This window comes from Pan paniscus, chromosome X (genome assembly GCF_029289425.2).
Source record: "Pan paniscus chromosome X, NHGRI_mPanPan1-v2.0_pri, whole genome shotgun sequence".
NCBI classification, from domain to species: Eukaryota; Metazoa; Chordata; class Mammalia; order Primates; family Hominidae; genus Pan; species Pan paniscus.
In genome coordinates, this window is record NC_073272.2 from 77,140,288 (window position 1) to 77,153,057 (window position 12,770).

General features: G+C 34.8%; 1 protein-coding gene across 9 annotated transcripts in view; it reads right to left on the minus strand.

Moving 5' to 3' along the window:
* ATRX (ATRX chromatin remodeler) overlaps window positions 1–12,770 on the minus strand; it is a 286,622-nt gene that overhangs the window by 58,299 nt on the left and 215,553 nt on the right. For all 9 annotated transcript variants that reach the window (XM_008978121.6, XM_003824403.6, XM_003824402.6 and 6 more), the window contains one exon: window positions 10,589–10,697. In XM_008978121.6, coding sequence (XP_008976369.3) covers window positions 10,589–10,697 — 109 coding nt within the window. The remainder of the gene's footprint in view (window positions 1–10,588; window positions 10,698–12,770) is intronic.

Sequence of the window (12,770 nt, forward strand, 5' to 3'; positions counted from 1 at the left end):
TTAGTCAGGGTTTTCCAGAGAAACAGAACCAAAAGGAGTTAAGAACTTGTGTGTACGTGCGTGTGTGTGTGTGTAGACATATTATGGCATTAGCCTCACTGTGATTATGGAAGCTGTGAAGTGCTACAATGTGCTGTTCACAAGCTGCAAAACCAGGGAGCTAATCGTATAAATCCCGGTCCCAGTTCAAAGGCCTGAAAATCAGGGGGTAGGGTTGTGGGTGGGGGCAGTTGGTATAAGTCCTAGTCTGTCTGAGTCTGAAGGCTGAAGAACCATGATTACCAATCTCCAAGGGCTCGATAAGAGGGATGTCCCAGCTCAAAGAAAGAGAGAGCAAATTTGCCCTTCCTCTGCATTTTTGGTCTATTCAGGCCCTCAATGGGTAGGATGATGCCCACTCACACTGATGAGGGCAATCTTCTTTACTCAGTCTATTAATTCAAATACCCTTTCAGGAGCACCCTCACAGACATATCCAGAAGTGTTTTATCAGCTGCATGGGCATCTCTTAGTGCAGTCAAACTGACACATAAAATTAACTATCACACTTTTGGTGAACAGAAGTCCTTAATTTTAATGAAGCCCAAATTACCAATCTTGTATATATACAAGGAACAGAAGGCAGCTCTGAAAAGTCAGAAGGATGAGGCAGATGGGTAGGGCCCTCAGGATATAAAGGATAATGTGGTACTGAGTTTCATGGGCTACCTTTTTATTTTTAAAAGCTTGTTTTTTTTGAGACAGGGTCTTGAATTGTCACCCACACTGGAGTGCAATGGCATGATCACAGCTCACTGCAGCCTTGACTTGCTGGGCTCAAGCACTCCTCCCACCTCAGCCTCCCAAGTAGCTGGGACTACAGAAATGCACTAATGCACCCAGCTAATTTTTAAAATTTTTGTGGAGATAGGGTCTCACTATGTTGCCCAGACTGGTCTTCAACTCCTGGGCTCAAGTGATCCTCCTGCCTCACTTCCCAAAATGCTGGGATTACAGGTGTGAGAGCCCAGCTGTTACAGACTTTCTTTCTGCCTCATGTATCCTAGATTGGTTGCTGAAGAACTCCAGAAGGTGCTGTCAAAAAAATCTCCAAGAAAAGCCTACCCTCCAGCCAAAGGACCAGGAAAGGGGCAGCACAGCAAGACAGAAAATGTTAGGATAACCACTCAATTCCAACCAAACAGTACAGCAAAAAATGCAGCTGAATCCTCACCTTTCTACCGTAACCAAGTTATAACAAGGCACTACCAGGGTGGGGTCAGAGAAGTCTGATTTCACAAGGTCCTCCCTGTGACCCAACAGTGTCAATGAAGACCATGTAGGAAAACAATACATCCACCCACACCCAGCAGTTACAAGAAAACCCCTTCCCTTCCTACTGGAATTATACCACCATCCAATAATAACTAATGAGTCACCCCCTGTGATGTCGGTGGAGGCCATCTGGAAAGAAGTAAACAGGTAATCTTGAGCCTCTGTCCCCCCACCCAGCCAAGGTAATACCAGTAGAGGCCTAGTGAGGAGACTGAACTCCCACTATCAACTGGCAACAATGTGGTAGGGCGCCTCATGCCCTGCCAAAACATTTGTCAGAAGATGCCTACTATACCAAAAGATTTAAATAAAATCCAGCATCTCATGATATAGTAACCAACATGCCCAGTTTAAATAGAACTTTCTCATAATAAGAACCAGAAAAATCTCAAGTTCAATGAGAAAAGACAATCAACAGACACCAACACTGAGATGACATAGATGTTAGAATTGTCTGACAAGGATTTTTAAAGTAGTCATTATAAAAATGCCTCATAAGCAATTATTAACATACTTGAGACAAATGAAACAAATAGTCTCAGCAAAGAAACAAGAAGACATAAAAAAAGAATCAACTGAAAATTTTAGGCTGGGCACAGCAGCTCAGGCCTGTAATCCCAGCAAGTTGGGAGGCAAAGGCACGCAGATTACTTGAGGTCAGGAGTTCCAAACCAGTCTGGCCAACATGGTGAAACCCCGTCTGTACTAAAATTACAAAAGTTAGCTGGGTGTGGTGGTGCATGCCTGCAATCCCAGCTACTTGGGTGGCTGAGGCATGAGAATTGCTTGAACCTGGAAGGTGGAGTGTGCAGTGAGCTGAAATCTTGCTACTGCACTCCAGCTTGGGCGAGAGTGAGACCCTGTCTCAAAAAAAAAAAAAATTAGAACTGAAAAATATAACAGAAATTAAAAACTCAGAATGTGTTCAGTAGAAAGCAGAGAACAGAAGATTTGGTGATTTTGAAGACTTAACAACAGAAATGGCCTAATCTGAACAACAGAGAAAAATGGAATGGAAAAGAGACTCATGTACCCATGGGACTATAACAAAAGATTTAATATTTTTGTCATTAGAGTCCTAAAAGAAGAGGAGAAGGAAGGAGGGGCTGAAATTCAAAGAAATAATGACTGAAAATTACCAAAATATATTAAGAAACATAAACCTGCAGGTTTAAGTAGCTGAATGAACCACAAACAGGATAAACCCAAACAAATACGTGACAAAATATATCAGTCATCTTCCAAAAACGTAGAAAAATAATCTTGAAAGAAGAGAGAAACGACACCTTATCTAAGGGGGGAAAAACAATTCAAACTGCAGGTTTCTCATAAGAAACCAGAGAGACAAGAAGGTAGTGACACATATTTTTCAAGTACTGAAAGGAAAGAATTGCCAACCCAGAATTCTATATCCAGCTGAAATACCATCCAAGAATGAAGGGGAAATCATTTGTTGCCAGCAGACTTGCTGTTAAAGAATGGCTAGGCCAGGCATGGTGGCTCACGCCTGTAATCCCAGCACATTGGGAGGCCAAAGCAGGTGGATCACTTGAGCTCAGGAGTTCAAGACCAGCCTGGGCAATATGGTACAACCCCATCTCTACAAAAAATACAGAAATTAGCCAGGTGTGGTGGTGTGCACCTGTAGTCCCAGCTACTTGGGACGCTGAGGTGGGAGGATGGCTTAAGCCTGGGAGGTCAAGGCTGCAGTGAGCTGAAATTGCACCACTGTATGCCAGCCTGGGTGACAGAGCAAGACCCTGCTTAAAAAAAAAGGAATGGCTACAATAAGTTCTCTAAATACAAAGCAAATGATATAAAAAAGAATACTGAAACATTAGGGAGAAGTAACAGCAAATAATAAATATGAGTCAATACAACAATTTCATTCTGTAGTGTTTTCTAAATTATATTCTATGGTTGAAGAAAGAATGATTACACTGACTGATATGGTTAAACACTTGAGACAGTCATATTATAAAAAGGGAATCAAAAGGATATAAAGAGGTAAGGTTTCTGCACATCAATTAAACTGGCAAAATGACACCAGTAGACTGTAATAAGTGTGTGTATAGGTATGATGTAATACCTACAGCAACCACTATCAAAGCTATACAAAGAGAAACACTAAAAAAAACTACAGATGAATCAAAATAGAATTTCAAAAATATAAAACTAACCCACAGGAAGGGAGGAAAAAGAAATCATAAACAAAAGAAAATAAAATGAAAGAGAACCAATTGAACAAAAAAATCAAACGGTAGACTGAAGCCTTACATTAAATATAAACGGTCTATATACACCATTTAAAAGAAAAATTAAGTGGATAAAAAATAAAACAAAAAACATGACCCAATCACATGCTGTCTACAAGAAACTCACTTCAAATACAACAACATATGTGAGTTGAAGTAAAAGGATGAAAAACTATATACCATGCAAACACCAATCAAAATAAAACAAGAGTGGTTATATTAGTATCAGATAAAACAGATTTCAGAGCAAAGAAGATTATGAGGGATAGAGAGGGGCACAGCAATACTAAACGTGCATAATAAACAACAGAGCTGAAAATATCAGAAGCAAAACCTGACAGAACTGAAGGAGAAACAGAAAAATCCACAATTATAGTTGGAGATTTCAACCTTCCTCTCAAAAACTGATAACCACATAGCCAAAAAAAAAAAAATCAGCAAAAGTAAAGAAGAATACAAGAACTTCATCGAAGAACAAAATCTAATCAATATTTATAGAACACTCCACCCAACAACAGCAGAGTACATATTCTCTTCAAGGGCCAGTCTACTTGAGACATAAAACAAAGCATAACAAACTTAAAAGAATTGAAATCATACAGATTATATTTCCTGAACATAATTGAACTAGAAATCCACAACAGAAAAATAATGGGAACCTCCAAAGGCATGGAAATTAAACAACATGCTTCTAGCTGAGCCAAAGATGAATTCTGAAATAAAAATATACTGAACTAAATGAAAATATAACATATCAAAGTTTGTATAACTAAAGCAGTGCTGAAAGCGAAATTTATAACACTAAATGCTTACATGAGAAAAGAAAAAAAGTCTCAAATCAAATTAGTAATCTAAGCTTCTACCTCCAGAAAGTAGAACAAGAAGAGCAAAACAAACCAAAAGCAAGATGAAATTAAAATAGGAAAAAAAAAAGAAAAAGAAAATCAAGGGAATAAAACACTAGTTATTTGTAACAATTAATGAAACTGAAAAACCTCTAGCAAGACTAGTAAAAAGAAAACACACAAATTACCAGTATCAGAAGTGAAACAGAAGCTATCACTATAGACCCTAAAGACATGAAAAGGATATTAAGAAAATGCTATGAACAATTCTACACATATATTTGAAATTACGATGAAATGAACCAATTCTTACAAAAGCACAAACTAAAACAACACACTCAATATAAAATAGATCATTTGAATAATCCTAAAACTACTGAGGAAATTTAATTAGTGATTTTTAAACTCCCAAAAAAAGAAATCTTCAAGGCCAGAACTGGTTTCGCTGGCAAATTTTACCAAACATTTAAGATTAACACAAATCCCCATAATTTTTGTCAGAAAATAGAAAACAATTATTGACTTATTTTATGAGGTCGATATTAACCTGATACCAAAACCAGACAACAACAACACGAAAACAACTGAATATATAAGAGTAACTCTCATAAATATCTCTCAACAAAATAATAGCAAACAGAACCAAGTACTATATAAAAAGAATTATCCTTACGATCAAGTGGAGTTTTATTCCAGGCATGAAAAGTTGGTTCAGTATTCAAAAACCAATCTACATAGCACACCATATTAACAGATTAAGAAGAAATAACAGATGATACAAACTGAGGCAGAAAAAGCATTTGTCAAATGTAAACACCCATTCGTCATAAAAACTCAGAAAATTAAGAATAGAGGGGAACCACCTCAACTTGATGAAGAGTAATTACAAAAAAAGTACAACATGGCTGTGCATTCCTACTCAAAGAGGCTGAGGCAGGAGGATCCCTTGAGCCTAGGAGTTCGAGGCTGCAGTGAGGTATGATCACACCACAGAACTCCAGTCATGGTGATAGACAGAAACCTTGTCTCAAAACAAAAACAGAAACAAAAACAAACCCCCCACCCAAAAAAACAACCTTACAGCTAACATCATAGTTAATGAAGACAGAATGCTTTTCTCCTAAGATCAGGAAGAAGGTAAGGATGTCCACTCTCACCATTGCTACTAACTATATTACTCTTAAGTTTTAACTAGTATGAGGTATAGGGAGGGACACAGCAATACTAAACATGCATAATAAACAGAGCTGAAAATATCGGAAGCAAAACCTGACATAACTTAAAGGAGAAACAGACAAATTCACAATTATAGTTGGAGACTTTTCTTGCAGCAAGACAAGAAAAGGAAACAAACAGCATACAGATCATAAAAGAAGAAATAAAACTATCCCTCCTTGTGGATAGTACAATGATCTACTTAGAAAATCCCCAGAAATCTATGAAACAAACTCCTAGAACAAATGAAGTCAGCAAGATTACAGACAAAAGATCAACACAAAAATCAATTGCATTTCTATATTTGAGCAATGAACACATGGAAACAAAAATTAAAAATACAGTAACATTTACAATAACTCAGAAAGAGAAATACCTGGGTGTAAATCTAACAAAAGATCTACAGGACCAGTATACTGAAAACTACAAAACACTGATGGAAGAAATCAAAGATCAACGAATGGAGACATACACTGTGTTCACTGATCAGAAAACAATAAAGTTATCAATTCTCTGCTGCTAAAAGTATTACAGTTGAAAAATGATATCAATTCTCTACAAATTAGTAACAGGTTTAATACAATACCTATTAAAATTATTGCAAAACTTTTGTAGGTCTAGACAAGATTATTCTAAAATTCATATAAAAACAGCTAAAACAATCTGTGAAAGGTAGAACAAAGTGGGAAGAATCATTCAATGTGATATTAAGGCTTAGTACACAGCTACAGTAATCAAGACTATGTAGTAATGATGCAGAGAAAGACATATGGAATAAAGGAATAGAATAGCAAACTGAAAAACAGCCCAAAACAAGTATAGCCAACTGATTTTTCACAAAGGTGCAAAACCAATTCAGTAAAGGAAGTATGGTTTTTTCTTTGTTCTTTTTTTTTTTTGAGACAGTGTCTTCCTCTGTTACCCAGGCTGGAGTGAAGTGGTACAATCATGGCTCACTGCAGCCTTGACCTCCTGATCTCAAGTGATCCTCCCACATCAGCCTCCAGAGTAGCTGGGAGTACTGGTGTGCATCACCATGCCTGGGTATTTTTTTTTTTTTTAGAGACAGGGTCTCACTATGATGCTCAGGCTGGTCTTGAATTCCTGGGCTCAGCCTCCCAAACCACTAGGATTACAAGTATGAGCCACTGTGCACTGCCACAGATAGCTTTTTTCAACAAATGATGCTGCAGCAATTGAACATCCACAGCCAAAAATATGAACCTTTAAACTTCACACCTTATACAAAAATTAACTCAATACAACATGGACTTAAACATAAAAGGTAAAATTACAAAACTTGTAAAATACAACACAGGACAAAGTCTTCAAGACCTAGGGCTTTGAGGAAGAGTTCTTAGACTTGACATCAGAACCATGATCAAAACAAAGAAACAAACACTGACAAACTAGATTTCATCAAAATTAAAATCTTTGTTCTCTGAAAGACCCTGTGAAGGGGATGAAAAGACAAGCCATAAACTGGCAGGAAGTATTTGCAAACCATATATCTGACAAAGGACACATATCTAGATTATATAAAGAACTGTCAAAACCCTACAATAAAAAAACAAGCAATCCAATAAGAAAATGGACAAAAAGACATAAAGAGATTTTCACCCAAGAGGATATACAATATTTGATGGCAAATAAACACATAAGATGTTCAATATAACTGGTTGTCAGGGAACTAACTGCAAATTAAGACCACAATAAGATACCACTACATACCTATCAGAACTCCTAAAATAAAAAATAGTGATAATACCAAATGCTGGTGAGGATGTAGAGAAACTTGATTTCTCACACACTGCTTGGTAGGACTATAAAATGGTACAGCCATTCTAATTAAGAGTTTGGCAGTTTCCTAAAAAAGTACTTACCATATGACCTAGCCACAGCATACCTGGGCATTTATCCTAGAGAAATGAAAACTTAGGTCCACACAAAAAGCTGGAACACAGTGTTCACAGCAGCTTTAGTTATAATAGCCAAACCTGGACAAAATGAAAATGTCCTGCAATAAGTGAATGATTAAACATCTGTGGTACATCCATCCCATGGAATACTACTCTGTAATAAAAAGGACCAAACTATTGATACATGTGACAACTTGGATGGAACTCAAGGGCATTATGCTGACTGAAAAAAGCCAATCTCAAGAGGTCACATATAGAGAATGATACCATTTACATGACAGTCTTAATATGACAAAATAATAGAGATGGAGCATAAATTAGTCATTGTCAGGGGTTAAGGTTAGTGACAAGGTTGGCAGTAAAAATGGGTGTGACTATAAAAGGGTAGTGAGAGAGAGAGAGCTTTGTGGTGATGGAATATTTCTGTATCTTGATTGTGTATATGTGGAAAAAAAGATATATGCAAACATTGAAACACTGTCAACTTCTTAGTTTTGATATTGAAATATAAGATTTAACCATTGGGGAAAATTAGGTAAAGGGTTCACAGGACCTCTCTGTACTTGCAAGTTCAGGTGAATCTATAATCATTTCTAAATTAAAAGAGAAACAAACCAAAAATAGTATCAAGCTAACGAGGCACTCTGAGACTGCTGAAAACTACTTCCAGGTCACACAAAACAACAACGTTACAAATGGTCATTATCTTAAAGTTTATTTTAATGTGTCTTTCAGATTGCTTTGGCATAAACAAGGATTATATTTATATCCTATTTATTGAAAATTACTGAGTCATGAAAAATTAGAATTTACAGAGATATAATCTAAAACATTTGTGGATTTTTTCCTTGCTCTTTTCATTTTGTTTTTTGTTTCATTTTCTGTTTGTTTGTGGATTTTGAGAGACTGCATAACATTTGTGGATTTCACGTGTATGGGTTCAGGTACTCAAGAGCAACTCCCCAAATCCATAATATACATGTACAGGTTGAACAGCCCAAATCTGTAAGTATGAAATCCTAAATTCACCAAACTCCAAAACTTTTTGAGTGCCAACATAACACTCGAAGAAAATGCTCATTGGGGCATTTTGGATTTAGATTTTCAGATTTGGTATGCTCAACAGGTAAGAATATAATACAAATATTCAAAAATCTGAAAAAAATCCCATATCTGAAATTCTTCGGGTCCCTAGCACCCCCAAGCATTTTGGATAAGAAATACTCAACCAGTATATGCCTGAAGCATGAATTTGAATGACATGCTTTTTGGCATATGTTTAGGGGTAATTCACTAGTGAGTAAGCCAAGCTGACAGCTCAACATCTACATTTCAATGTTTTTCCCTACTAGTCATCAAGTATAAATGTCACGTGACAAGATTATATGCCACTGTCGTATTTTAAAATTTGGGAAACCTAGCAAGCCAAAGGTTTAGATTATGTTTGAGAAATTTGAGTTACTCAATAAAATTACTTCTTCACACTCATGTACAAATAATAATTTGTTTAAACATGAAAAACACAGAATATAAAAATGTATTTATTCTTTAAACAATTATATAATCAATCATATACATTTATAATTTAACTATACTCAAATCATCCCTTTGTAAGCTCTCTTAGGCTACGGGTTTTCAATAATTAATAATCTTCCTAAAATGTAACTGAAATTTCTCTAGCCTTAAGCCTAGGTCTAGTTCATGATGCTGCTAAAATTAAAACATGTTTTAAACACACGGTATAATATTCTCCATAGTTTAAAATATTTATTAAGGCATACTTCAGCCATCTTTCTACTAAACTAACCCCATCTCCTTTATCCTTTTCTTAAATGCCATGCTTTCTTATGTTTGTGTATGTGTATACGTATGCATATGTGCATATGTTTAGATGTATGTATAGTCATGTGCCACATAATGTGTTGGTCAATAACAGACAGCATGTACAAAGGCAATCTCATAAGAGTATAATACATATTTTTACTGTATCTTTTCTGTTTAGATATGTTACATACACAAATACCATTGTGTTCCAATTGCCTACAGTATTCAGTACAGTAACATGCTGTACAGTTTTGCAGCCTAGGAGCAATAAGCTATATCACAGAAAGCCTACTGATGTACAGTACACTCTATGATATTTGCATAGTGACAAAATTGCCTAATGATGCATTTCTCAGAATGTATACTGGTTGTTAAGCAACATATGACTATATATAAAACTTTTTCTTTCCAAATGTAGCTTGATTTTGTCAATTACTAACAGCTTAAAACAATATCAATACACACACAAATTGCCTTGTATCTACAGTTAACGATATTAAAATGGTCAATAAGCACATGAAAAGATGCTCAACATAATTTATCATTAGGGAATAGCAAATTAAAATCACAAGAGATACCATTACACATACATTAGAATGAGTAAAATAATTTTTTAAAAAAATGACAATACCATGTACAGACAAGAATGTAAGGAAACTGGAACTCTCATACAACTGCGGGTGGGAATGAAAAATTGTACAGTCACTTTGGAAAACTGCTTGATAGTTTCTTACAAAGATAAATGTACACTTACTATATGACCCAGCAATCACAATCCTAGGCTTTTGTTTCATTTAAGTAAATACTTATGTTCACACAAAAACTTGAACATGAAAGCTTAGAGCAGCTTTGATTTTAATTCCAAAACCTGGAAACAACTCAAATGTCCCTCAAGTGGAAGTAGCTGGAACAAACTGTGATACAGCCCTATAATGGAAGACTATACAACAATTTTTAAAAATTATTGGTATATGCAACAACGTAAATGATTCTCAAATAAATCTCACTAAGTGAAAGAAGTGAGACTCAAAAGGCTACAAATTATATGATTCCATAAGTGAATTCAGTGGGCAGGGAGTGATGACACTGTTTTGCAACCTGACTGTACCTTGCATTTGCTAAAAACATTCAAATACACAATAAAAATAGTGAACTTTATGTAAATTTTAAAATTAATTATTTTAATGTTTCTACATATACAGAAAATTTTTCCTACCTCACATTAGTTTCATCATTAAATTCTTCAGCCCACTTCTTCCTTGACTGTGCAGTAGTGGAACCATCTAAACGGTAATAGTCAATGTTTCGAAGCCACTTCCCCTCACCTGAAAATTTAACAAAAGAACACAAAAGGAATTTGATATATCGCTCTGCTTACTGGTAAGAACAGATTTTCCACCTTGCTCATCATTTAAAAGTGGGTTATATACATTCTATTTGTATAGCAAAATACATTATATACTTTTCTTAATCAAGGAGTCATTACATTATAAATAAATTAACCACAGATTTCATTCAAATAGATAGTGATGAGCACAGGTATTTTTAAAGCCTATTTCATCTACATGAGAATTTCTTAAAAGGGTTTCCTTGATTAGAATCCTTAAAACTGTCAAAACAATATGATTAAACTTACATTTCGCTCATGAGGCATGCTTTAAGTTATATCTGTAAATGGCCACGTTTTTCTCCTTATCAACAACTTGATAATGATCAAATAAAAATGAGAGATAAAGAATGCCTTTATTCATTCACTGAACAAATCTTTACTGAATGCCTACTATGTGCCAAAAATTATTCTATGGGGTAGCTGCAAATTTCAGTGTACGTTTCCATTTCAAATGTGGTGTGTGTGTATGTGTGTGTGTGTAAAGGAGTACGACTTTATGAGTTAATGATATGACATGTCAATTTTAGACAGTGAGGTTAAGTTTTTTTTTTCCTTTAATCTACACCAGGAAGAAGTGAGGTGAAATTTTACCCAAGACTTGCATTGATACTAAAATACCAAGAGATTAAGGGCTTATGACATTTTTATATTTTATCATACATAATTTCTATTCTAATTATTTAACTGTAAACACAATGCTACTATTTCCAATCCAAGCAAAATTCTATCATGCCCCAGAGCCTTAAAATAAAACAGTTAACAAAACTGAGATTTATTTATGTCTTTCCAGCAAGCTCTTTAAATTTAGTACATTAGTTTAAAAAAAGATGCTTTTCCATGTTTCTTACCTATATCTTCACTGATATGGAAAACCCAGAATTTCCTTGTTAAAAATTCATTAATGCTTATGAAAGTCATTTTATTTATGATTTTTTTTTCAATTAGAAAAAAAGGCATACACATCCAAGGAAAAAAGAATTTGAGATGGATAGTTGCATAAAAAGGTAAGAGGCTGGAGTCACATTTGCATTAATTGTTCACTTGAACAGGATAATTATTAAAATAAATAATCATAAATGAATGGAAAATGATATGACTATTTTAAAAAGCATTTCAACATACTCACCTTTTATTATAATGCAAATGAATATCTCTAATACCACCTCGATGAATCCAACACTTAAAAACTGATAGAGTCATTATAGGTTAGTAGTTAAGAACACAGACTTTGGAGTGACACTCCCTGAGTTTAATCTCAGTTTCACCATTTACTAACATTTTCACTTATGGCAAGTAATTAAACTCCTTGTGCCTCAGTTTCTTTATCTGTAAAATGAAGATAATCAGAGTACCTATTGCATAGGGTTGTTATGAGGATTCAATGAGATAATATTTTAAAAACTACTTAGAATGGTGCCTGTCACATGGTAATTAAAAGCTTACTGAGTTCTTAATATTATCACTCAAGATCCCATGACAAATTACACCTGCCTCTATTATGGCACATAATATATGTGTCTGTTCCTCTTCTACACCATGATTTCCTGTAGTACCCCTTAAATCTTGCTCAGTGCTCAATACACAGTGGTAATGGTAATGGTAGTGGTAGTGGTAATAGCAGTAACTCAAAGGCAGACCAATCTGATTAGTAAACATTTGCTAAAGATAATTTACAAAATCAGAAATAAACTAGCAAGCATATAAAAGAAGTACAACCCTATTAGTGGTCAAAAAATTATTAATGAAAACAATGACAACTGTTTTTACCCATTAAAGATGAAGAAAATGTAGTTACAATACATATTAAGATAAGCATTTTCCATTTATTGATGGTAGTAAATTGGTATGTTTTTGTAACATAGGCTTTTCAATAATGAAAAACTGCCAGAACATAGAATCTAATAAAATGTATAGTGATAATAGAAAAAAATATATTTAAGCTTATATTTAACTACAGTCAAATGTAAAAATACACATATATACTACACATATATATGTTAAAGATATG